This window comes from Scyliorhinus canicula, chromosome 19 (assembly GCF_902713615.1).
Source record: "Scyliorhinus canicula chromosome 19, sScyCan1.1, whole genome shotgun sequence".
Taxonomy (NCBI): domain Eukaryota; kingdom Metazoa; phylum Chordata; class Chondrichthyes; order Carcharhiniformes; family Scyliorhinidae; genus Scyliorhinus; species Scyliorhinus canicula.
In genome coordinates, this window is record NC_052164.1 from 56,233,719 (window position 1) to 56,260,401 (window position 26,683).

Consider the following 26,683-nt stretch of genomic DNA (forward strand, 5'->3'; position numbering starts at 1 on the left):
ATGAGGATTGTCAACTTCTCAATGGAGAACCACATGCATTCACGTGCCAGAGATATGAGGCTGGATTCTTTGATTTTGAGGCATGGGAATGGTGGCGTTTTACGACAGAACAAATGGCATAAAACAGCCACCGATCCGGCGTTTGGCTGGGGACTAGCATCAAGACAGCATAGAGCACCCGGCTCTAGCTGCCGATGTGGCACTGAGAATTTCCCGGTCCATGGTCACGCATGTCGCCGGCCGCTCACGAGCCCAGACTGCAAAATAGTGTCCACTATGGTGTTCCACAGTTGTTTGGATTATACATAAATGATTTGGAGGAAAATGTAGTGGAAACTGTAGCATGACATGCCAGTTGATGCCCCGTCCAATGAAGGCAAGCATTCGTCTGCTTTGTTGACTACCTTGTGCACTTGTATTGTCACTTTCAAAGATCTGTGGACCTACACGCCCAGATATCTCTGACTTTCTATATTCCTAAGAGTTTTGCCATTTACTGTAGATTTCCCCTCAATGTTAGACCTACCAAAACGCATTACCACACATTTGTCTGGACTAAACTCCATTTGCCATTTCTCTTCCCAAGTCTCCAACCAGCTGTATCCTCTGACAATCCTCAACACTATTCTGCCACTCCACCAGCCTTGGTGCCATCCACGAACTTACTAATCAGACCAGCTACATTTTCCTTCAAATCGTTTATGTATAATCCAAACAACTGTGGAACACCACTTGTGGAGCTGTGGGACTAGTGGAACCAGGGGCTGGTTTAGCACAGGGCTAAATCACTGGCTTTGAAAGCTGACCAAGGCAAGCCAGCAGCACGGTTCAATTCCCATACCAGCCTCCTCGAACCGGCGCCGGAATGTGGCGACTAGGGGCTTTTCACAGTAACTTCATTTGAAGCCTACTTGTGACAATAAGTGATTTTCATTTCATTTTCATTCATTTCCTTTGGCCATCCACCCTCACAGTGCCCCCAGCTCCTGGCAAAGCCCCCCCCTGCCCACGGGTCGGCTCACCCCTGACTATGGCGGCGCTGGACTGAGTCCGCATGATGAAACCATGAGATACCCACGCCATCGGGAATGGAGCCAGTTGGGGGCCGAGCATCGGGGGCAGGCCTCTCTGAGTGCGCCGCTTTGGAGGGGGCGGAGCATCGCGGAAGTGACACCGCCCACGATTTGGTCGCAAACTTTGATTCTCCGGCCGATCGCCAAACTCGATTTCGGAGTCGGCGACTGGAGAATCTGCCCATGGTGTCACTCTGGCATGGTTAGACCCTCTGTTTGTGTCTACACTGCCTCCGGAAACTCTAACATGTTCACATATTTCACACGGCTCCTGAAGCATCTGCTGTAGAACATAGAACATAGAACAGTACAGCACAGAACAGGCCCTTCGGCCCTCGATGTTGTGCCGAGCAATGATCACCCTACTCAACCCCACGTATCCACCCTATACCCGTAACCCAACAACCCTCCCCCCCCTTAACCTTACTTTTAAGGACACTACGGGCAATTTAGCATGGCCAATCCACCTAACCCGCACATCTTTGGACTGTGGGAGGAAACCGGAGCACCAGGAGGAAACCCACGCACACACGGGGAGGATGTGCAGACTCCGCACAGACAGTGACCCAGCCGATGCTGTGTTGTTGATGACACCCAAGGATCACCTTTTGCTTGGAGCTGAGCATCACTGGGCCTTGCCTCACTCCTCTGAGAGAAAGTTGCCAAAGCTGTGAGTGTCACCGTTACTGTGAGTGTCAATGTAGACCTACCAAAAGGCATTATCTCACATTTGTCTGGATTATACTCCATTTGCCATTTCTCTGCCCAAGTCTCCAACTGCTGTATCCTCTGACAATCCTCAACATTATCTGCCACTCCACCAACCTTGGTGCCATCCACAAACCTATTAATCAGACCAGCTACATTTTCCTCCAAACAACTGTGGAACACCACTTGTCACAACCTTCCATTCAGAAAAAAACACCCTTCCACTGCTACCTTCTGCCTTCTGTGACTGAGCCAGTTCTGTATTCTTCTTGCCACCTCACCTCTGATCCCGCGTGACTTCACCTTTTGTACCAGTCTGCCATGAGGTACCTTGTCAAAGGCTTTACTGAAGTCCATGTAAACAGCATCCACCACCGTCCACGCATCAATCATCTTTTTCACCTCCTCAAAAAACGTGATCAAGTTACTGAGGCACGACCTCCCCTTCTCAAAACCATACACACATCATAGTTCCAAGCACTAATCAGTGCTTTAAGTTCATCTGCCTTACCTTCTGTACTTCTGGCATTGAAACAAATACACTTCAGACCACTGCATTTGAGCAGACAGGGTGATGGTGTTGTTTTCTTATTTTTGTTCTCTATTTCCCCTTCAGTCACTACATCTTCTAATAATAACAGCCTATGTTCTATGTATGTGTGAAGGGGGGATGGTGAGGTGTGTGTGAGGGGGGGATGGAGAGGTGTGTGTGAGGGGGGGATGGAGAGGTGTGTGTGAGGTGGGGATGGAGAGGTGTGTGTGAGGGGGGGATGGAGAGGTGTGTGTGTGGGGGGGGGGGGGTTGGAGAGGTGTGTATGGGGGGGGGTTGGAGAGGTGTGTGTGAGGGGGGGATGGAGAGGTGTGTGTGAGGGGGGATGGAGAGGTGTGTGTGTGGGGGGGGGTTTGGAGAGGTGTGTGTGAGGGGGGATGGAGAGGTGTGTGTGAGGGGGATGGAGAGTTGTGTGTGAGGGAGGATGGAGAGGTGTGTGTGAGGGGAGGATGGAGAGGTGGACGGCACGGTAGCACAGTGTTTATTATTATTGCTCCACCGCTCCAGGGTCTCAGGTTCAATTCCCGGCTTGCATGACTCTCTGCGGAGTCTGCACATCCTCCCCGTGTCTGCGTGGGTTTCCTCCGGGTACACCAGGTCCCTCCCACAGTCCAAAGATGTGCAGGCTAGGTGGATTGGCCATGCTAAACTGCCCTTAGTGTCCAAAAAGGTTGGGTGGGGTTAGTGGGTTGTGTGGTTACGGGATAGGTTGCGGCCAAGGCATTAAGTAGGGTGCTCGTTCCAAGGGCCGGTGGCTGCTCGATGGGCTGAATAGCCACCGACTGCACTGTAAATTCTATGATTCTATGAATTCTCCAAACCCCTCCGCGCACACATCTTCCAACCCCCCCCCACACACACCCACACACACACCCACACACACAGACTCTTGCCCTCCCCCACACACGCTCACCCTCACACCTGTCCAACCCTCCCCTCACACACGCATCTCTCCAACCCCATCCACACACCCACCTCCAACCCCCTCCACACACATCTCCAACCTCCTCCACACACACATCTCCAACCTCCTCCACACACTCCCCTACACACACCCCCCACAATCCCCTCCACACACACCTCTCCAACCCCCGCCACACGCACCTCTCCAACCCCCTCCACACACACCTCTCCAACCTCCTCCACACACCCCCCAACAACCTCCTCCACACACACCTCTCCAACCCCCGCCACACACCCCCCACAATCCCTCCACACACACCTCTCCAACCCCCTCCACACACACCTCTCCAACCTCCTCCACATACCCCCCAACAACCTCCTCCACACACACCTCTCCAACCCCCTCCACACACACCTCTCCAACCTCCTCCACATACCCCCCAACAACCTCCTCCACACACACCTCTCCAACCCCCGCCACACACCCCCCATAATCCCCTCCACACACACCTCTCCAACCCCCTCCACACACACCTCTCCAACCTCCTCCACATACCCCCCAACAACCTCCTCCACACACACCTCTCCAACCACCGCCACACACCCCCCACAATCCCCTCCACACACACCTCTCCAACCCCCGCCACACACATCTCTCCAACCCCCGCCACACACACCTCTCCAACCTCCTCCACACACCCCCCTACAACCGCCTCCACACACACCTCTCCAACCCCATCCACATACCCCCTCCAACCTCCTCCACACACACATCTCCAACCTCCTCCACACACCCCCCTACAATCCCCCCACACACACCTCTCCAAAGCCCCCACACACACCTCTCCAAATACCCCCACACACTTCCCCAACGCCACCCACAGACACACACACATCTCTGCACCCCACCACACACATCCCCACATACACACACAAACGCAGCCCCACACCACTCCAACCCCCCCCCACACACACCTCTCCAACCCCCCCCTCACTCACACACACCTCTCCAACACCCCACACACACTTCTCCAGCACCTCACACACACCTCTCCAACACTCCCCTCACACACACACACACCTCTCCAACCTACCCCCCCCCCACATACACACCTCTCAAACCCCCCCAACACAGACCTCTCCAACACACCCCCCACACACACTCCTCTCCAACATACCCCCACAAACACACACACCTCTCCAACACCCCGCACACATACACACCTCTCCAATACCCCACACACACCTCTCCAACCCCCCCCACACACACCTCTCCAACCCCCCCACACACACCTCTCCAACCTGCCCCACACACACACACCTCTCCACCCCCCCACACACACACCTCTCCAACACCCCGCACACACACCTCTCCAACACCCACCCACACACTTCTCCAACCCCCTCCACACCTCTCCAAACCCCTCCCCACACACACACCTCTCCAACACCCGCCCACACACTTCTCCAACCCCCTCCACACCACTCCAAACCCCTCCCCACACACACACACCTCTCCAATGCCCCACACATACACCTCTCCAACCCTGTCCCCACACACATCTCAACACCCCCCCCCCACACACACCCACACACATCTTTTCACCCTCCCCACATGCACCTCTCCAAACCCACCCAGACACACACCTCTCCAACCCTGCAGAAACACACCTCTCCAAACCCCCCCTACACACCTCTCCAACACTCGCCCACACACCTCTCCAACCCCCTCCACACCTCTCCAACCCCCTCCACACCTCTCCAAACCCCTCCCCACACACATCTCTCCAACACCCGCCCACACACTTCTCCAACCCCCTCCACACCTCTCCAAACCCCTCCCCACACACACCTCTCCAACCCCCCACACACACACCTCTCCAACGCCCCACACACAGCTCTCCAACCCCCCCCCCCACACACACCTCTCCAACCCCCTCACACACACCTCACCAACACCCCACACACACCTCTCAAACCCCCCCAACACACACCCCTCCAACCTGCCCCACACACCTCTCCACCACCCCCCCCCCACACACACACCTCTCCAACATCCCACACACACACCTCTCTAAAACCCCACACACACCTCTCCAACGCCACCCCCCCCTCCCCCCCCACACACACACAAACCTCTCCAACTTCCCCACACACACAACATAGAACATAGAACATTACAGCGCAGTACAGGCCCTTCGGCCCTCTATGTTGTGTCGACCTGTGAAACCCCTCTAAAGCCCATCTACACTATTCCCTTATCATCCATATGCCTATCCAATGACCATTTGAATGCCCTTAGTGTTGGCAAGTCCACTACTGTTGCAGGCAGGGCATTCCATGCCCTTACTACTCTCTGAGTAAAGAATCTACCTCTGACATCTGTCCTATATCTATCTGCCCTCAATTTAAAGCTATGTCCCCTCATGCTAGACATCACCATCCGAGGAAAAAGGCTTTCACTGTCCACCCTATCTAATCCTCTGATCATCTTGTATGCCTCAATTAAGTCACCTCTTAACCTTCTTCTCTCTAACGAAAACAGCCTCAAGTCCCTCAGCCTTTCCTCATAAGATCTTCCCTCCATACTAGGCAACATCCTGGTTAATCTCCTCTGCACCCTTTCCAATTCTTCCACATCCTATAATGCGGCGACCGGAACTGCACGCAATACTCCAAATGTGGCCGCACCAGAGTTTGTACAGCTGCAACATGACCTCATGGCTCCGAAACACAATCTCTCTACCAGTAAAAGCTAACACACCGTACGCTTTCTTAACAACCCTCTCAACCTGGGTGGCAACTTTCAGGGATCTATGGACATGGACACCGAGATCTCTCTGCTCGTCCACATTACCAAGAATCTTATCATTAGCCCAGTACTCTGCCTTCCTGTTATTCCTTCCAAAATGAATCACCTCATACTTTTCTGCATTAAACTCCATTTGCCACCTGTCAACCAGCTCTGCAGCTTATCTATGTCCCTCTGTAACTTGTAACATCCTTCCGCACTGTCCACAACTTCACCGACTTTAGTGTCATCTGCAAATTTACTCACCCATCCTTCTACGCCCTCCTCCAGGTCACTTATAAAAATGACAAACAGCAGTGGCCCCAAAACAGATCCTTGTGGTACACCACTCATAACTGGACACCAGTCTGAACATTTGCCATCAACCACCACCCTTTGTCTTCTTCCAGCTAGCCAATTTCTGATCCAAACTGCTAAATCACACTGAATCCCATGCCTCCGTATTTTCTGCAATAGCCTACCGTGGGGAACCTTATCAAATGCTTTACTGAAATCCATATGCACCACATCAACTGCTTTACCCTCGTCCACCTGTTTGGTCACCTTCTCAAAGAACTCCATAAGGTTTGTGAGGCACGACCCACCCTTCACAAAACCATGTTGACTATCTCTAATCAAATTATTCCTTTCCAGATGATTATACATCCTATCTCTTATAAACCTTTCCAAGACTTTGCCCACAACAGAAGTAAGGCTTACTGGTCTTTAGTTACCGGGGTTGTCTCTACTCCCCTTCTTGAACAAGGGGACAACATTTGCTATCCTCCAGTCTTCTGGCACTATTCCTGTCGACAAAGATGACTTAAAGATCAAAGCCAAAGGATCAGCAATCTCCTCCTAGCTTCCCAGAGAATCCTAGGGTAAATCCCATCCGGCCCAGGAGACTTATCTATTTTAACACTTTCCAGAATCGCTAACACCTCCTCCTTATGTACCTCAAGCCCTTCTAGTCTAGTAGCCTGTATCTCAGTATTCTCCTCGACAACATTGTCTTTTTCCTGTGTGAATACTGATGAAAAACACTCATTTAGCACCTCTCCTATCTCCTCGGACTCCACACACAACTTCCCACGACTGTCCTTGACTGGCCCTACTCTTACCCTAGTCATACTTTTATTCCTGACATATCTATAGAAAGCTCTCCAACCTCCCCATCCCCAAACATACACACCTCTCCAATCCCCCACTCACACACACACCTCTCCAAACCTCCCCCCCACACACACAAACCTCTCCAACACGCCACACACACCTCCCCAACGCCCCACACGCACACCTCTCCAACCCCCCCACCCCCCCACACAGACACACCTGTCTAACCCACACACACACACACTCCAAACCCCCACACACACACCTCGCCAAATACACACACACAATTCTGTGGACGGCACTATGAATTCTCCAAACCCCTCCGCGCACACATCTTCCAACACCCCCACACACACACCCACACACACACACCCACAGACACTTGCCCTCCCCCACACATGCTCACCCCCACACCTGTCCAACCCCGCCCACACATACACACATCTCGAACCCCCCCAGACACACATCTCTCCAACCTCATCCTCACACACACACACCACTCCAATATTCCCCCCCACACCACATCTCCAACCTCCCCACACATACACACCTCTCCAACCCCACCACCCACACACACCTCAGCAAACCCCCCCCCCCACACACACAAACCTCCCCAATACCCCCATACACCTCCCCAACCCCCCCCCCCACACACACACCTCACCAACCACCCCCCCCCCCCACACACACACAGACACACCTCTCCAACCCACACACACAAACATTCCAAACCCCCACACACACACCTCGCCAAATACACACACACAATTCTGTGGACGGCACGGTAGCACAGTGGTTAGTGCTATTGCTCCACAGCTCCAGGGTTCCAGTTTCAATTCCCGGCTTGCATGACTGTCTGTGCGGAGTCTGCATATTCTCCCCGTGTGTGCGTGTGTTTCCTCCGGGTGCTCCGGTTTCCTCCCACAATCCAAGGATGTGCAGGTTAGGTGGATTGGCCGTGATAAATTGCCCTTAGTATCCAAAAAGGTTGGGTGGGGTTACGGGAATAGGTTGCAGCCAAGGCATTAAGTAGGGTGCTCTTTCCAAGGGCCGGTGACTGCTTGATGGGCTCCCCAACACCACACACACACCTCCAGCCCCCCCACACACCCCACCCCCCATACACATATCTCTCCCCCCATACACACACACCTCTCCAACCCGGTCCCCAAACACTTCTCAACACCCCCCCCCCCCCACACACACAACATCTTTCCACCCTCCCCACACGCACCTCTCCAAACCCCCCCTACACACCTCTCCAAACCCCTCCTCACCTCTCCAAACCCCTCCCCACACACACACACCTCTCCAACCCCCCCCCCACACACACCTCTCCAACACCCCACACACCTCTCCAACCTCCCACACACACACCTCCCCAACCCCCTCAAACACACCTCTCCAACCCCCCCCCCCACACACACCTCTCCAACACCCCACACACCTCTCCAACCTCCCACACACACACCTCTCCAACCCCCCGCCCACATACACACACCTCCCCAACCCCCTCAAACACACCTCACCAACCCCCCCCCCCACATGCACACCTCTCCAACCCCCCCCACACACACACTCCTCTCCAAACCCCCCCACACAGACACATACTCCAACCCACACACACACAAACACACCTCTCCAACCCCCTCACACACACCTCTCCAACCCCCCCCCCACATGCACACCTCTCCAACCCCCCCACACCCACACTCCTCTCCAAACCCCCCAACACAGACACACACTCCAACCCACACACACACAAACACACCTCTCCATCCCCCCCCACACACACACCTCGCCAAATGCACACACATAATTCTGTGGACGGCACGGTAGCACAGTGGTTAGTACTATTGTTCCACAGCTCCAGGTTTCCAGACTCAGTTCCCGGCTTGCGTGACTGTGCGGATTCTGCACATTCTCCCCGTGTCTGCGTGTGTTTCCTCCGGGCACTCCGGTTTCCTCCCACAGTCCAAAGATGTGCTTGTTAGGTGGATTGGCCATGATAAATTGCCCTTAGTGTCCAAAAAGGTTGGGTGGGGTTACTGGGTTGTGTGGTTACGGGGATAGGTTGCAGCCAAGGCATTAAGTAGGGTGTTCGTTCCAAGGGCCGGTGGCTGCTCGATGGGCTGAATGGCCTCGAACTGCACTGTAAATTCTATGGTTCTATGAATTCTCCAAACCCCTCCGCGCACATATCTTCCAACCCCCCCACACTCACACCCCCACAGACACACAGACACACACACCCACAGACACACACACACAAACACACACAGACACACACACACCCACACAGACACACACACACCCACAGACACACAAACCCACACACACACACACACCCACACACACACACGGACACCCACACACACACACAGACACACACAAACCCCCACACACACACACACCTTCACACACACACACCCACACACACACACACACCCGCACACACACACAGACACTTGTCCTCCCCCACACACGCTCCCACACACAAACATCTCCAACCCCACCACACACACGCCCCCGCATGCACATCCCCACATACACAGACAAACGCAGCCCCACACCTCTCCAACCACCCCCACACACCTCTCTCTAACCCCTCCCCCACACACACACCTTCCCCCACATCTATCCAACCTCCCACGTAGACACATGCCTCTCCAACACCCCTCCAAATACATGCACCTCCTTTCAAACCCCCCATAAACATATGCACTTCCAACCACCTCACACACACTTCTCCAACCTCCTCCCCCCACACAAGCACCTCTCCAACCCCCCCACACACACCACTCCAACCTCCACCCCCCACACACACACCTCTTCAACCTCCAACCCCAACACACACACCTCTCGAACCTCTCGCCGATACATATACACCTGCCCCATATCTAACCAACTCCTGCAGACACACAAACTTTACCAACCCCCACACACAAACCCATCCCAACACCTCTCGAACCCCTGACCCCCACAAATCCCCCACCCTCCACTCTTCTCCAACCTCCCCCATACACACACACCACTCCAGCCTCCCCCGTATACACACACACACCTGTCTCCAACCACACCCTCACGCACATGTATCCAACCCCCCACATGGACACAACTCTTCAAGCCACCCCCAGATACACAGAAAACTTTGCCATCTCACTCTCCCACACAAACAGCTCTCCAACCACCCCCACACACCTCTCTCCAATCCCTCCCCCACACATCTACCTCCCCCCACATCTATCCAACACCCCCAACAAAAAATGCCCCTCCAACACCCCCCCCACAGACACGCACCCGCCCACACCTCCCCAACCACATATACACACACCTCTTCAGCCACCCCCACAGACACACAAACTTTCCCAACCCTCACACCTCCCCAACCCCCCACCCCCACACACACACCCCATCCCCAAACATTCCCCTCCATGCCCACACACCCCCCACGTCCCCAAACATTCCCCTCCCTGCCCACACACCCCCAAGCCCCCAAACATTCCCCTCCATGCCAACACACACCCCCCACCTCCAAATATTCCCCTCCATGCCCACACACACCCCCCAGTCCCCAAACATTCCCCTCCATGCCCACACACACCCCCCACCTCCAAACATTCCCCTCCCTGCCCACACACCCCATCCCCAAATGTTCCCCTCCATGCCCACACACCCCCCAGTCCCCAAACATTCCCCTCCATGCCCACACACCCCCGCCTCCAAACATTCCCCTCCATGCCCACACACATCCCGCCTCCAAACATTCCCCTCCCTGCCCACACACACCCCCCACCTCCAAATATTCCCCTCCATGCCCACACACCCCCACCCCCAAACATTCCCCTCCATGCCCACACACCCCATCCCCAAACGTTCCCCTCCATGCCCACACACACTCCAGCTGCCAAACATTCCCCTCCATGCCCACACACACATCCCGCCTCCAAACATTCCCCTCCATGCCCACACACACCCCACCTCCAAATATTCCCCTCCATGCCCACACACACCCCCCACCTCCAAACATTCCCCTCCATGCCCACACACACCCACCACCTCCAAACATTCCCCTCCATGCCCACACACCCCCACCTCCAAACATTCCCCTCCATGCCCACACACACCCCAGCTCCCAAACATTCCCCTCCCTGCCCACACACACCCCCACCTCCAAACATTCCCCTCCCTGCCCACACCACCCCCCGCCCCCAAACCTTCCCCTCCATGCCCACACACACCCCCCACCTCCAAACATTCCCCTCCCTGCCCACACACATCCCGCCTCCAAACATTCCCCTCCATGCCCACACACACCCCCCAGTCCCCAAACATTCCCCTCCATTCCCACACACCCCCCAGCCCCGAAACATTCCCCTCCCTGCCCACACACCCCCCACCTCCAACCATTCCCCTCCATGCCCACACTCACCCCCCAGTCCCCAAACATTCCCCTCCATGCCCACACACCCCCATGCCCAAACATTCCCCTCCCTGCCCACACACCCCCCCAGTCCCCAAACATTCCCCTCCCTGCCCACACACACCCCCCACCTCCAAACATTCCCCTCCCTGCCCCACACACCTCCCGCCTCCAAACATTCCCCTCCATGCCCACACACACCCCACCTCCAAACATTCCCCTCCCTGCCCACACACATCCCCCCCTCCAAACCATTCCCCTCCATGCCCACACACACACCCCAGTCCCCAAACTACCCTCCATGCCCACACACACCCCCCACCTCCAAACATTCCCCTCCCTGCCCACACCCCCCCAGTCCCCAAACATTCCTCTCCCTGCCCACACGCACCCCCCCAAACATTCCCCTCCCTGCCACAGCCCCACCCCAGTCCCCAACATTCCCCTCCCTGCCCACACACACCCCCCACCTCCAAACATTCCCCTCCCTGCCCACACACACACCAGCTCCCAACATTCCCCTCCATGCCCACACACACCCCACCTCCAACATTCCCCTCCCTGCCCACACACATCCCGCCTCCAAACATTCCCCTCCATGCCACATACCCCCAGCTCCCAAACATTCCCCTCCATGCCCACACACACATCCCGCCTCGAAACATTCCCCTCCCTGCCCACACACCCCCAGCTCCCAAACATTCCCCTCCCTGCCCACACACCCCCCAGCCCCCAAACATTCCCCTCCTGCCCACACACACCCCAGCCCCCAAACATTCCCTCCATGCCCACACCACCCCAGCTCCCAAACATTCCCCTCCATGCCCACACACACCCCAGCTCCCAAACATTCCCCTCCCTGCCCACACACACCCCCCACCTCCAAACATTCCCCTCCATGCCCACACACACCACCCACCTCCAAACATTCCCCTCCTGCCCACACACACCCCCCACCTCCAAACATTCCCTCCCTGCCCACACACACCCCCACCTCCAACATTCCCCTCCATGCCCACACACACCCCCGCCTCCAAACATTCCCCTCCATGCCCACACACACCCCCGCCCCCAACATTCCCCTCCCTGCCCACACACCCCCCAGCCCCCAAACATTCCCCTCCATGCCCACACACACCCCCGCCCCCAAACATTCCCCTCCCTGCCCACACACACATCCCCCTCCAAACATTCCCCTCCCTGCCCACACACATCCCCGCCTCCAAACATTCCCCTCCATGCCCACACACACCCCCAGCTCCCAAACATTCCCCTCCATGCCCACACACACATCCCGCCTCCAAACATTCCCCTCCATGCCCACCACCCCCCCAGCTCCAACATTCCCCTCCATGCCCACACACACCCCAGCTCCCAAACATTCCCCTCCATGCCCACACACACATCCCGCCTCCAAACATTTCCCCTCCATGCCACACACACCCCCCTCCTCCAAACATTCCCCTCCATGCCCACACACCCCCCAGCTCCCAAACATTCCCTCCATGCCCACACACACCCCAGCTCCCAAAACATTCCCCTCCATGCCACACACATCCCACCTCCAAAATTTCCCTCCATGCCCACACACACCCCACCTCCAAACATTCCCCTCCCTGCCCACACAATCCCGCCTCCAAACATTCCCTTCCATGCCCACACACACCCCCCACCTCGAAACATTCCCCTCCATGCCCACACACACCCCCACCTCCAAACATTCCCCTCCATGCCCACACACCCCCCACCTCCAAACATTCCCCTCCATGCCCACACACACCCCCCACCTCCAAACATTCCCCTCCATGCCCACACACACCCCCCACCTCCAAACATTCCCCTCCATGCCCCACCACACCCCCCACCTCCAAACATTCCCCTCCATGCCCCACACACCCCCGCCCCCAACATTCCCCCCCTGCCCACACACACCCCCAGCCCCAACATTCCCCTCCATGCCCACACACACCCCCTGCTCCCCAAACATTCCCTCCATGCCCACACACACATCCCGCCTCCAAACATTCCCCTCCATGCCACACCCCCCCATCTCCCAAACATTCCCCTCCATGCCCCACACACCCCAGCTCCCAAACATTCCCCTCCATCCCCCCACACACACCCGCCTCCAAACATCCCCCTCCATGCCCACACACACCCCCCATCTCCAAACATTCCCCTCCCTGCCCACACACCCCAGCCACCAAACATTCCCCTCCATGCCCAACACACCCCCGCCCCCAAACCTTCCCCCCCTGCCCACACACACTCCCGCCTCCAAACATTCCCCTCCCTGCCACACACATCCCGCCTCCAAACATTCCCCTCCATGCCCACACACACCCCCACCTCCAAACATTCCCCTCCATGCCCACACCCCCCCAGCTCCCAAACTTCCCCTCATGCCCCACCAACCCCAGCTCCCAAACATTCCCCTCCATGCCCACACACACATCCCGCTCCAAACATTTCCCTCCATGCCCACACACACCCCACCTCCAAACATTCCCCTCCCTGCCCACACATCCCGCCTCCAAACATTCCTTCCATGCCACACACACCCCCCACCTCCAAACATTCCCCTCCATGCCCACACACACCCCCCACCTCCAAACATTCCCCTCCATGCCCACACCACCCCCACCTCCAAACATTCCCCTCCATGCCCACACACACCCCCGCCTCCAAACATTCCCCTCCATGCCCACACCACACCCCCCACCTCCAACATTCCCCTCCATGCCCACACACACCCCCCAGCTCCCAAACATTCCCCTCCATGCCCACACACACATCCCGCCTCCAAACATTCCCCTCCATGCCCACACCCCCCAGCTCCCAAACATTCCCCTCCATGCCCACACACACCCCCCCCCCCCCAAACATTCCCCTCCCTGCCCACACACACCCCCCCCCCAAACATTCCCCTCCATGCCCCACACACCCCCGCCTCCAAACATTCCCCTCCCTGCCCACACACATCCCGCCTCCAAACATTCCCCTCCATGCCCACACACACCCCCAGCTCCCAAAATCCCTCCATGCCCACACACACATCCCCCTCCAACACATTCCCTCCATGCCCACACACCCCCAGCTCCCAAACATTCCCCTCCATGCCCACACACACCCCAGCTCCCAAACATTCCCCCATGCCCACACAACATCCCGCCTCCAACATTTCCCTCCATGCCCACACACACCCCCCATCTCCAAACATTCCCCTCCTGCCCACACAACCCCCAGCCACCAAACATTCCCCTCCATGCCCAAACACCCCCCGCCCCCAAACATCCCCTCCATGCCCAAACACACCCCCGCCCCCAAACATCCCCTCCCTGCCCACACACACATCCCGCATCCAAACATTCCCCTCCCTGCCCACACACATCCCGCCTCCAAACTTCCCCTCCATGCCCACACACACCCCCCAGCTCCAAACATTCCCCTCCCTGCCCACACCCCCCCAGCTCCCAAATCCCCTCCATCCCACACACCCCCAGCTCCCAAACATTCCCCTCCATGCCCACACACACATCCCGCTCCAAACATTTCCCTCCATGCCCACACACACAACCCCACCTCCAAACATTCCCCTCCCTGCCCACACATCCCGCCTCAATATTCCCTTCCATGCCCCAACACCCCCCACCTCCAAACATTCCCCTCCATGCCCACACACACCCCCACCTCCAAACATTCCCCTCCATGCCCCCACACCCCCCCCCCTCCAAACATTCCCCTCCATGCCCACACACACCCCCGCCTCCAAACATTCCCCTCCATGCCCACACACACCCCCACCTCCAAACATTCCCCTCCATGCCACACACACCCCCCAGCTCCCAAACATTCCCCCCAGCCCACACACCTCCCGCCTCCAAACATTCCCCTCCATGCCCACACCCCCCCAGCTCCCAAACATTCCCCTCCATGCCCACACACACCCCCCCCCCAAACATTCCCCTCCCTGCCCACACACCCCCCAGCCCCCAAACATTCCCTCCATGCCCACACACACCCTGCCTCCAAACATTCCCCTCCCTGCCCACACACATCCCGCCTCCAAACATTCCCCTCCATGCCCACACACACCCCCCAGCTCCCAAACATTCCCCTCCATGCCCCACACACACCCCAGCTCCCAAACATTCCCCTCCATGCCCACACACACATCCCGCCTCCAAACATTTCCCTCCATGCCCACACACACCCCCCACCTCCAAACATTCCCCTCCCTGCCCACACACACCCCCAGCCCCCAAACATTCCCCTCCATGCCCACACACACCCCCGCCCCCAAACATTCCCCTCCCTGCCCACACACACATCCCGCCTCCAAACATTCCCCTCCATGCCCACACACACCCCCCAGCTCCCAAACATTCCCCTCCATGCCCACACACACATCCCGCCTCCAAACATTCCCTCCATGCCCACACCCCCCCAGCTCCCAAACATTCCCCTCCATGCCCACACACACCCCAGCTCCCAAACATTCCCCTCCATGCCCACACACACATCCCGCCTCCAAACATTTCCCTCCATGCCCACACACACCCCCCACCTCCAAACATTCCCCTCCCTGCCCACACCCCCCCAGCTCCCAAACATTCCCCTCTATGCCCACACACACCCCAGCTCCCAAACATTCCCCTCCATGCCCACACACACATCCCGCCTCCAAACATTTCCCTCCATGCCCACACACACACCCCACCTCCAAACATTCCCCTCCCTGCCCACACACATCCCGCCTCCAAACATTCCCTTCCATGCCCACACACACCCCCCACCTCCAAACATTCCCCTCCATGCCCACACACACCCCCCACCTCCAAACATTCCCCTCCATGCCCACACACACCCCCCACCTCCAAACATTCCCCTCCATGCCCACACACACCCCCGCCTCCAAACATTCCCCTCCATGCCCACACACACCCCCCACCTCCAAACATTCCCCTCCATGCCCACACACACCCACCCCCAAACATTCCCCTCCATGCCCACACGCACCCCCCCCAAACATTCCCCTCCCTGCCCACACCCCCCCCAGACACCAAACATTCCCCTCCATGCCCACACACACCCCCACCTCCAAACATTCCCCTCCATGCCCACACACACCCGCCCCCAAACATTCCCCTCCCTGCCCACACCCCCCCCAGCCCCCAAACATTCCCCTCCATGCCCACACACCCCCCCCACCTCCAAACATTCCCCTCCATGCCCACACACACGCTGACCCCTATACCTCTCTAACCACCCCCACACACCTCTCTCCAACCCCTCCCCCACACACATACCCCTTCCCGCACATCTATCCAACATGGACACATGCCTCTCTAACACCCCTCCACATACACTGCACCCCACACACCTCTCCAACCCCTCGTACACACACCTCTCCAACCCCTCGTACACACCTCTTCAATGCCCCCCCCCCACACACCTCTCCAACCCCTCGTACACACACCTCTTCAATGCCCCCTACACACACCTCTCCAACCCCTCGTACACACACCTCTTCAATGCCCCCCACACACCTCACCAACCCCTCGTACACACACCTCTCCAACCCCTCGTACACACCTCTTCAATGCCCCCCCACACACACCTCTCCAACCCCTCGTACACACACCTCTTCAATCCCCCACACACACCTCTCCAACCCCTCGCACACACACCTCTCCAACCCCTCGTACACACACCTCTTCAATCCCCCACACACACCTCTCCAATCCCTCGTACACACACCTCTTCAATCCCCCACACACACCTCTCCAACCCCTCGTACACACACCTCTCCAACCCCTCGTACACACACCTCTCCAACCCCTCGTACACACACCTCTCAATGCCCCCCACACACCTCTCCAACCCCTCGTACACACACCTCTCCAACCCCTCGTACACACACCTCTTCAATGCCCCCCACACACCTCTCCAACCCCTCGTACACACACCTCTCCAACCCCTCGTACACACACCTCTTCAATGCCCCCCACACACCTCTCCAACCCCTCATACACACACCTCTTCAATGCCCCCCACACACTTCTCCAACCCCTCATACACACACCTCTTCAATGCCCCCCACACACCTCTCCAACCCCTCATACACACACCTCTTCAATCCCCCACACACACCTCTCCAACCCCTCGTACACACACCTCTTGAACCTCCCCCTCACACACACCTGTCCGACTCCCCCCACCCATGCACACCCACCCACCCCCACACCCCTCCACCCCCAACCTCACCCCCACACACACCCCCACCCCTCCACATCCCTCTCCTCACCCCCACTCTTCTCCCAACCCCACACCCACACCTTTTCCAACTCCCCCAAACACACATACTTCTCCACCCTTCCCCCACCCCACACACCCCACACCTTTTCCCCATCCCTCCAAAAACCCCTCCCACTGCCCCACACACATTCCCCTCTGTGCACATCGGACCACCCGCACTGCCCCATACTCCACCCAGCACACCACAATTCTCTCCCATCTCTCCACACACATCGTCTTGTCCCTAACACACTCCACCACACAGTCCCACCCTCCCCCCTCCCCCACACCCCCTGTGTTCTCTGCCGCCTGCAGCAGTGTCGAGCTGTGATATCTGGGCCTCATGTGTGGTGATGAATTTGTAATTTACTTGGTCCCCATGGAACCAGGACCAGTGAGATGCTGGTTTGTTCAGGAGATGGGAGCAGAAATAGAAGGGAGACTTCATCATTGTATTAATATCTACTCTTACTTCCAGGAAACAAGGACTCATGCGTCAGTCGCTGTGGGGAACATGTCAACCACAATTACAACTGTCAGTGCAACAGTGCATGCGTGACACACGGAGACTGCTGCTCCGATTACAATCTCTGTCAATGTATGTACGATGATATTCTAAAAACGAGCAGGATGTTCAACTTCTCAGATACTGATAGGGGGAGCAGTAATAGTGACTACAACCCCCTCCCTGAGGCCAAACCTTATTATTTAAACGAATGTGACAGGGGGATGGGAACCAGTGCAGGAAGTTGGAGGGTAGTAAAGAGAGGACAGAAACAAAAGTCAGTAAGGAAAAATGTGGAAGGCTGAGAAACGGATTGAACTGTGTTTATTTCAATGCAAGATGCCTAATGGGCAAGGCAGATGAACTCAGGGCATGGGACTGGGATATTGTGGCTATTACTAAAATACGGCTAAGAGAAGGGCAGGACTGGCAGCTCAATGTTCCGGGGTACAGATGCTATAGGAAAGATAGACCAGGAGATAGAGAGGAGGGGCAGAAGGTTTTTGATTGTGGAGAATATCACGGCAGTACTGAGAGGGTACATATCTGAGGGTTCGTCTACTGAGTCCATTTGGGTAGACATGGCCAGAGCAGGGACAGGAATGGTTGTTGCAGGTTCCGGGGTTTAGATATTTCAGTAAGCTCAGGGAAGGTGGTAAAAGAGGGGGAGGGGAGGCATTGTTAGTCAAGGACAGTATTACGGTGGCAGAAAGGACGTTTGATGAGGACTCGTCTACTGAAGTAGTATGGGTTGAGGCAGGGCCGGCTCAAGGCACCGGCAACTCGGGCAGTCGCCCGGGGCGCCATGTGCTAGGGGGCGCCAGAGTCTCGGGTCCCGCGCATGCGCAGTTGGGCCGGTGCAAACCAGCGCATGCGCGGTGGCCGCCCTCCCCCAGGGCTGCCCCCCCCCCTCGGTCCGTCCCCCCCTCGGTCCGCCCCCCCCCCCGCTCGGTCCGCCCCCCGCTCGGTCCGCTCCCCCCGCCCCCCCCCCTCGGTCCGCTCCCCCCCGCCCCCCCCTCGGTCCGCTCCCCCCACCCCCCCCCCTCGGTCCGCTCCCCCCGCCCCCCCCCCCCGGTCCGCTCCCCCCCACTCGGTCCGCTCCCCCCCCTCGGTCCCGCCCCCCCCTCGGTCCCGCCCCCGGCCCCGCACCCCCCCGCACCCCCCCCCCCCCTCGGCCCCCCCCTCGGCCCCTCCCCCCCCTCGGCCCCCCAAGGGCGCCGAAGTTCAGCTTGCCCGGGGCGCCAGCAACCCTAGGGATGGCGCTGGGTTGAGATTAGAAACAGGAAAGGAGAGGTCACCCTGTTGCGAGCTTTCTATAGGCCTCCGAAAAGTTCCAGAGATGTAGAGGAAAGGATTGCAAAGATGATTCTGGACAGGAGCGAAAGTAACAGAGTAGTTGTTGTGGGGGACTTTAACTTTCCAAATATTGACTGGAAACGCTATAGATCGAGTACTTTAGATGGGTCCGTTTGTGTCCAATGTGTGCAGGAGGGTTTCCTGACGCAGTATGTAGATAGGCCAACAAGAGACGAGGCCACATTGGATTTGGTACTGGGTAATGAACCAGAACAGGTGCTAGATTTGGAGGTAGGTGAGCACTTTGGTGAGAGTGACCACAATTCAGTTACGTTTACTTTAGCGATGGAAAGGGATCGGTATATACCGCAGGGCAAGAGTTATAGCTGGGGGAAAGGCAATTATGATGCAATGAGGCAAGACTTAGGATGCGGAGGATGGGGAAGGAAACTGCAGGGGATGGGCACAATTGAAATGTGGAGCTCGTTCAAGGAACAGCTACTGCGTGTCCTTGCTAAGTATGTACCTGTCAGGCAGGGAGGAAGTGGTCGAGCGAGGGAACCGTTTACTAAAGTAGTTGAATCACTAGTCAAGAGGAGGAAGGAGGCTTATGTAAAGATGAGACGTGAAGGTTCAGTTAGGGCCCTCGAGAGTTACAAGTTAGCCAGGAAGGACCTAAAGAGAGAGCAAAGAAGAGCCAGGAGGGGGACATGAGAAGTCTTTGGCAGGTAGGATCAAGGATAACCCTAAAGCTTTCTATAGGTATGTCAGGAATAAAAGAATGACTAGGGTAAGAGTAGTCAAGGACAGTAGTGGGAAGTTGTGCGTGGAGTCCGAGGAGATAGGAGAGGTGCTAAATGAATATTTTTCGTCAGTATTCACCATGAAAAGACAATGTTGTCGAGGAGAATACTGAGATACAGGCTACTAGACTAGAAGGGCTTGAGGTTCATAAGGAGGAGGTGTTAGCAATTCTGGAAAGTGTGAAAATAGATAAGTTCCCTGGGCTGGATGGGATTTATCCTAGGATTCTCTGGGAAGCTAGGAAGGAGATTGCTGAGCCTTTGGCTTTGATCTTTATGTCGTCATTGTCTACAGGAATAGTGCCAGAAGACTGGAGGATAGCAAATGTTGTCCCCTTGTTCAAGAAGGGGAGTAGTATAGACCAGTGAGCCTTACATCTGTTGTGGGCAAAGTCTTGGAAAGGTTAAAAAGAGATAGGATTTATAATCATCTAGAAAGGAATAATTTGATTGGGAATAGTCAACACGGTTTTGTGAAGGGTAGGTCGTGCCTCACAAACCTTATTGAGTTCTTTGAGAAGGTGACCAAACAGGTGGATGAGGGTAAAGCAGTTGATGTGGTGTATATGGATTTCAGTAAAGCGTTTGATAAGGTTCCCCACGGTAGGCTATTGCAGAAAATACGGAGGCATGGGATTCAGGGTGATTTAGCAGTTTGGATCAGAAATTGGCTAGCTGTAAGAAGACAGAGGGTGGTGGTTGATGGGAAATGTTCAGCCTGGAGTTCAGTTACTAGTGGTGTACCACAAGGAACTGTTTTGGGGCCACTGCTGTTTGTCATTTTTATAAATGACCTGGAGGAGGGCATAGAAGGATGGGTGAGTAAATTTGCAGATGCCACTAAAGTCGGTGGAGTTGTGGACAGTGCAGAAGGATGTTGCAGGTTACAGAGGGACATAGATAAGCTGCAGAGCTGGGCTGAGAGGTGGCAAATGGAGTTTAATGCAGAAAAATGTGAGGTGATTCATTTTGGAAGGAGTAACAGGAAGACAGAGTACTGGGCTAATGGTAAGATTCTTGGTAGTGTGGATGAGCAAAGAGATCTTGGTGTCCATGTACATAGATCACTGAACATTGCCACCCAGGTTGAGAGGGTTGTTAAGAAGGTGTACGGTGTGTTAGCTTTTATTGGCAGAAGGATTGAGTTTCGGAGCCATGAGGTCATGTTGCAGTTGTACAAAACTCTGGTGCGGCCTCATTTGGAGTATTGCATGCAGTTCTGATCGCCACATTATAGAAAGGATGTGGAAGCATTGGAAAGGGTGCAGAGGAGATTTACCAGGATGTTGCCTGGTATGGAGGGAAGATCTTATGAGGAAAGGCTGAGGGACTTAAGGCTGTTTTCGTTAGAGAGAAGAACATTAAGAGGTGACTTAATTGAGGCATGCAAGGTGATCAGAGGATTAGATAGGGTGGACAGTGAGAGCCTTTTTCCTCAGATGGTGGTGGCTAACACGAGGGGACATAGCTTTAAATTGAGGGGAGATAGATATAGGACAAATGTCAGAGGTAGGTTCTTTACTCAGAGAGTAGTAAGGGCGTGGAATGCCCTGCCTGCAACAGTAGTGGACTCACCAACATTAAGGGCATTTGATAAACATTGGATAAACATATGGATGATAAGGGAATAGTGTAGATGGGCTTTAGAGTAGTTTCACAGGTCGGCGCAACATCGAGAGCCGAAGGGCCTGTACTGCGCTGTAATGTTCTGTTAACTGAAAAATAAGAAGGGTGAGATCACTTTGATATGACTGTACTATAGGTCCCCGGTAGTATAGTCAGCGGGATATTGAGGAGCAAATATGTAAAGAGATTACAGATAGCTGCAGAAAAATAAGGTGGTAATAGTTGGCGACTTTAATTTTCTCAACATTAACTGGGGCAGCCATAGCACTAGGGGTTTGGATGGAAAGAAATTTTCGAATGTATCAGGAAAAATTCCTCATTCGGTATGTGGATGGCCTGACTAGAGAGGGGACCATATCTTGGGAAATAAGGCAGGGCAGGTGACGGAAGTGTTAGTGAGGGATCACTTTGGAACCAGTGACCATAATTCTATTAGTTTTAAGATAGTTATGGAGAATGATAGTTCTGGTCCAAAACTTAACATTTTAAAATTGGGGCAAGGCCAATTTCAAGGGTATTAGGCAGAAACTTTCAAAAGTTGATTGGGGTGCCTATTTGCAGGCAAGGGGACAGCTGGTAAATGGGAATCTTTCAAAAAGGTGTTAACTAGGGTTCGAGGTGAGCACATTCTTCTCTAGAGTGAAGGAGAAGGCTCGTAGAAAGAGGGAACCCTGGATGACTCAGGATATTGAGGTCATGGTCAAAAGGGAGGAGGAGGCATATGACATGCACAGACAACTGGGATCGTGAAGAGTATAGGGCTTGTCGGAGTAGAGTTAAGAGAGAAATCAGGAGGGCAAAAAGGGGACATGAGATTGTCTTGGCAGATAAGGCAAAGGAAAATCCAAGGAGCTTCTACAGATACATAAAGGGTAAAAGGGTGACTAGGGAGAGGGCAGGGCCTCTTAAGGATAAACAAGGTCATCTATGTGCAGATCTACAAGGGGTGGGAGAGGTCCTAAATGAATATTTCTCGTCAGTTTACTGTTGAGAAAGGTGCGAATGTTCGGGAAATTGGGGAAATAAAAAGTGATGTCTTGAGGAGTGTACATAGAACATAGAACAGTACAGCACAGAACAGGCCCTTCGGCCCTCGATGTTGTGCCGAGCAATGATCACCCTACTCAAACCCACGTATCCACCCTATACCCGTAACCCAACAACCCCCCCTTAACCTTACTTTTAGGACACTACGGGCAATTTAGCATGGCCAATCCACCTAACCCGCACATCTTTGGACTGTGGGAGGAAACCGGAGCACCCGGAGGAAACCCACGCACACACGGGGAGGACGTGCAGACTCCGCACAGACAGTGACCCAGCCGGGAACCGAACCTGGGACCCTGGAGCTGTGAAGCATTTATGCTAACCACCATGCTACCATGCTGCCCTAATACATATTACAGAGAATTAGGAGCTGGAGGTATTAAAGCGCATCAAGATAGATAAATCCCCAGGACCTGATGAAATGTATCCCAGGATCATGTGGGAGGCTAGGGAGGAAATTGCCGGCCCCCTAGCTGAGATATTTGAATCATTGACAGCGCCAGGAGAAGTGCCTGAAGATTGGAGGGTAGCAAATGTTGTGCCCTTGTTTAAGGAGGGCTGTAGGGATAAGCCTGGGAACTACAGACCGGTTAGCCTTACTTCTGTAGTGGGTAATTGTCAGAAGGTATTGTGAGGGACAGGATCTACAGGCATTTAGACAGGCAAAGGCTAATTAGGGAAAGTCAGCATGGCTTTGTAAGGGGAAAGTCATGTCTCACCAATTTGATTGAGCTTTTTGAAGTGGTAACCAAGAAGGTTAATGAGGGCAGTTCAGTCGACGTCTACATGGGGCTTTATCAAGACCTTTGACAAGGTACCGTAGGTTGTTGCAAAAGGTTAAATCTCACGGAATCCAGGGTGAGATACAAAATTAGCTTGGCGACCAAAGCCAAAGGGTGGTTATAGAGAGTTGTTTTTCACACTGGAGGCCTGTGACCAGCGGTGTGCCTCAGGGATAGGTGCTGGGTCCATTGTTATTTGTTATATATATTAATGATTTGGATGCGAATGTAGGAGGCATGCTTAGTAAGTTCGCAGATGACACCAAGATTGGTGGCATAGTGGATAGTGAAGAAGGTTATATAAGATTGCAACAGGATCTTGACCATTGGGCCAGTGGACCGATGAATGGCAGATGGAGTTTAATTTGGATAAATGTGAGGTGATGCATTTTGGCAGATCAAATCAGGGCAGGACCTACTCAGTTAACGTTAGGGAATTGGGGAGAGTAATAGAACAAAGAGATCTAGGGGTAGAGGTTCATAACTCCTTGAAGGTGGAGTCGCAGGCGGACAGGGTGGTGAAGAAGGCATTGAGCATGCTAGGTTTTATTGGTCAGAATATTGAACACAGGAGTTGGGACATCTTGTTGAAGTTGCACAAGACATTGGTAAGACCACACATGGAATACTGTGTTCAGTTCTGGTCACCCTATTATAGGAAGGATATTGTTAAATTAGAAAGAGTGCTGAAGAGATTTACAAGGATACTACCATGACTTGATGGTCTGAGTTATAAGGAGAGGCTGGATAGGCTAGGACTTTTTTCCCTGGAGCGTAGGAGGCTTCGGGGTGATCTTATAGTGGTCTGTAAAATAATGAGGGGCATAGATAAGGTCGATAGTCAACATCTTTTCCCAAAGGTAGAGGAGTCTAGAACTAGAGGGCATAGGTTTAAGGTGAGAGGGGAGAGATACAAAAGAGACCAGAGGGGAAAGTTCTCCACACAGAGGGTGGTGTGCATCTGGAATGAGCTGCCAGAGTCAATGGTAGAGATGGGTACAATTTTTTCCTTTAAAAACAGTTAGTTACATGGACAGGGTGGCTACAGAGGGATATGGGCCAAATGCAGGCAAGTGGGACTAGCTTAGTGATAGAAACTGGGCGGCTTGGACAAGCTGGGCCGAAGGGCCTGTTTCCTTGCTGTAAACATCGATGACTCTATTTCAGTTCCTATCTGACTCAGAGTCTGAACTCAGTCTTCCTGTCACAACCGTCTTCCAGCAACATTAGCCGATTCTACCACTGCCTCAACTAAGCTAAAAAACCATAATTCATGAGCTGGATTCACTGTTTTTGAAGCTAAGGGCAGAGGATCTGTGGCGTCTTACGTCAAAAAAATTGGCGCCGTGTAAAACCCCCAACTCCTACAATAAAAACGGTTGGAGAATGGTTGGGTCTGTGGCCGCGCATGCGCACGGCGATAACTTGCAGCAGTGCGCATACCCGACTTGCCAGATAGTGATCCCCCCGGCTACCCCTTGGCCTCCCCCCACCAGTCCCTCCAGCCCTCGCGGAAGCCCAACTGACTGTGGCAGCGCTGGACACATTCCACAGCCGCCATGCCAGGTTCCTGCCCGCTGAGACCACTTGTCAACCACGCGGTCAGGAACTCGGCTCATCGGGGACAGAGCATTGGGGGAGGGCCTTCAGGTGATGCTCGATGGCCACCCCAAGGCGTGCGACACAATGTCGCCATTTCGGAGGGAGCGGAGCATACAAAACCTGCGTCTAAATGTGCTATTTTCCATTTTTGCAGCAGATTCATCCTGCAAGGGAAGATGCAGTGAAACTTATAATTCCAGAAATCCCTGTCACTGTAATGCAAAATGCAGCCAATACCATAACTGCTGCCAGGATTATTCCTCTCTGTGCGGGGGTAAGAGTGAACTGTCATGTCTCTGTTTGATCCCCTCTTTCTCTCATTGTTCATCTTGCTGATTCCTTCACTCCCTCCTTTTTCTCTGTCTCTCTCTACCTTCTTCACTCGGTCACTCCCTCCCTTCTTTCTGTCTCTCTCTATCTTCCTCTCTCTGTCACTTCCTCTGTCTCTTTTTCTCTCTGTCTCTCTGCCTGAGCTTGGGAACATTGTGAACTATGAGGAGGATAGTATAGAACTCCAAAAGAACATGGACAGGTTGGGGAGTGGGCAGACAACATGGACAGGTTGGGGAGTGGGCAGACAACATGGACAGGTTGGGGAGTGGGTAGACAAACAATATTTAATGCACAAAAGTGTGAAGTGATTAATTTTAATACAAAGGGTGAGCAGTTGGAAATTCTAATGTGTGACATAGATGATGATCTATCGCTGACATCAGTCAGTCATATGTTAGACAGGAGAGAGAGAGAATGAGAGACGGAGAGAGAGGTTGGAACACCGATGCTCAGGTGCAACATACCTCCCCTGTCACCTGTTCTGATGTGGTACTAATAAATGTGTTAAGCCAAAGGGTGTGATTCTCTTGCCGGATTGAGCTCAAGCTAGAGCACAACTCAGCCCAACACTCCCGGCAGCCTCCGCCCTTGTGGGATTCACCCAAGTCCCACGAGACATCGGAGTCGGACCTCCGCCCAAAAGGGGCAGGACCAAACGACACTCGCAGAAGTAGGTCTTAAACCTACTTAAGACCTAGCTGCCTCATATCTAGTGACATCCCTCGATTCTCCGGCCTCTCCAGGGAGCTGTCAGCTGGGCATCGTTCAGCACTGGACCACACAAATAAGGTCCTGGCGGAACGGCACCGGGGGGGGGGGGGGGGCGGGGGG

The 26,683-nt window shown here is 54.7% G+C and overlaps 1 protein-coding gene across 1 annotated transcript in view; it reads left to right on the forward strand.

Moving 5' to 3' along the window:
• Nucleotides 1-26,683, forward strand: part of LOC119954304 (poly(U)-specific endoribonuclease-like) — a 114,588-nt gene that overhangs the window by 2,904 nt on the left and 85,001 nt on the right. The window contains exons 2-3 of the mRNA XM_038779415.1: nt 18,337-18,456; nt 25,674-25,793. Coding sequence (XP_038635343.1) covers nt 18,337-18,456; nt 25,674-25,793 — 240 coding nt within the window. The remainder of the gene's footprint in view (nt 1-18,336; nt 18,457-25,673; nt 25,794-26,683) is intronic.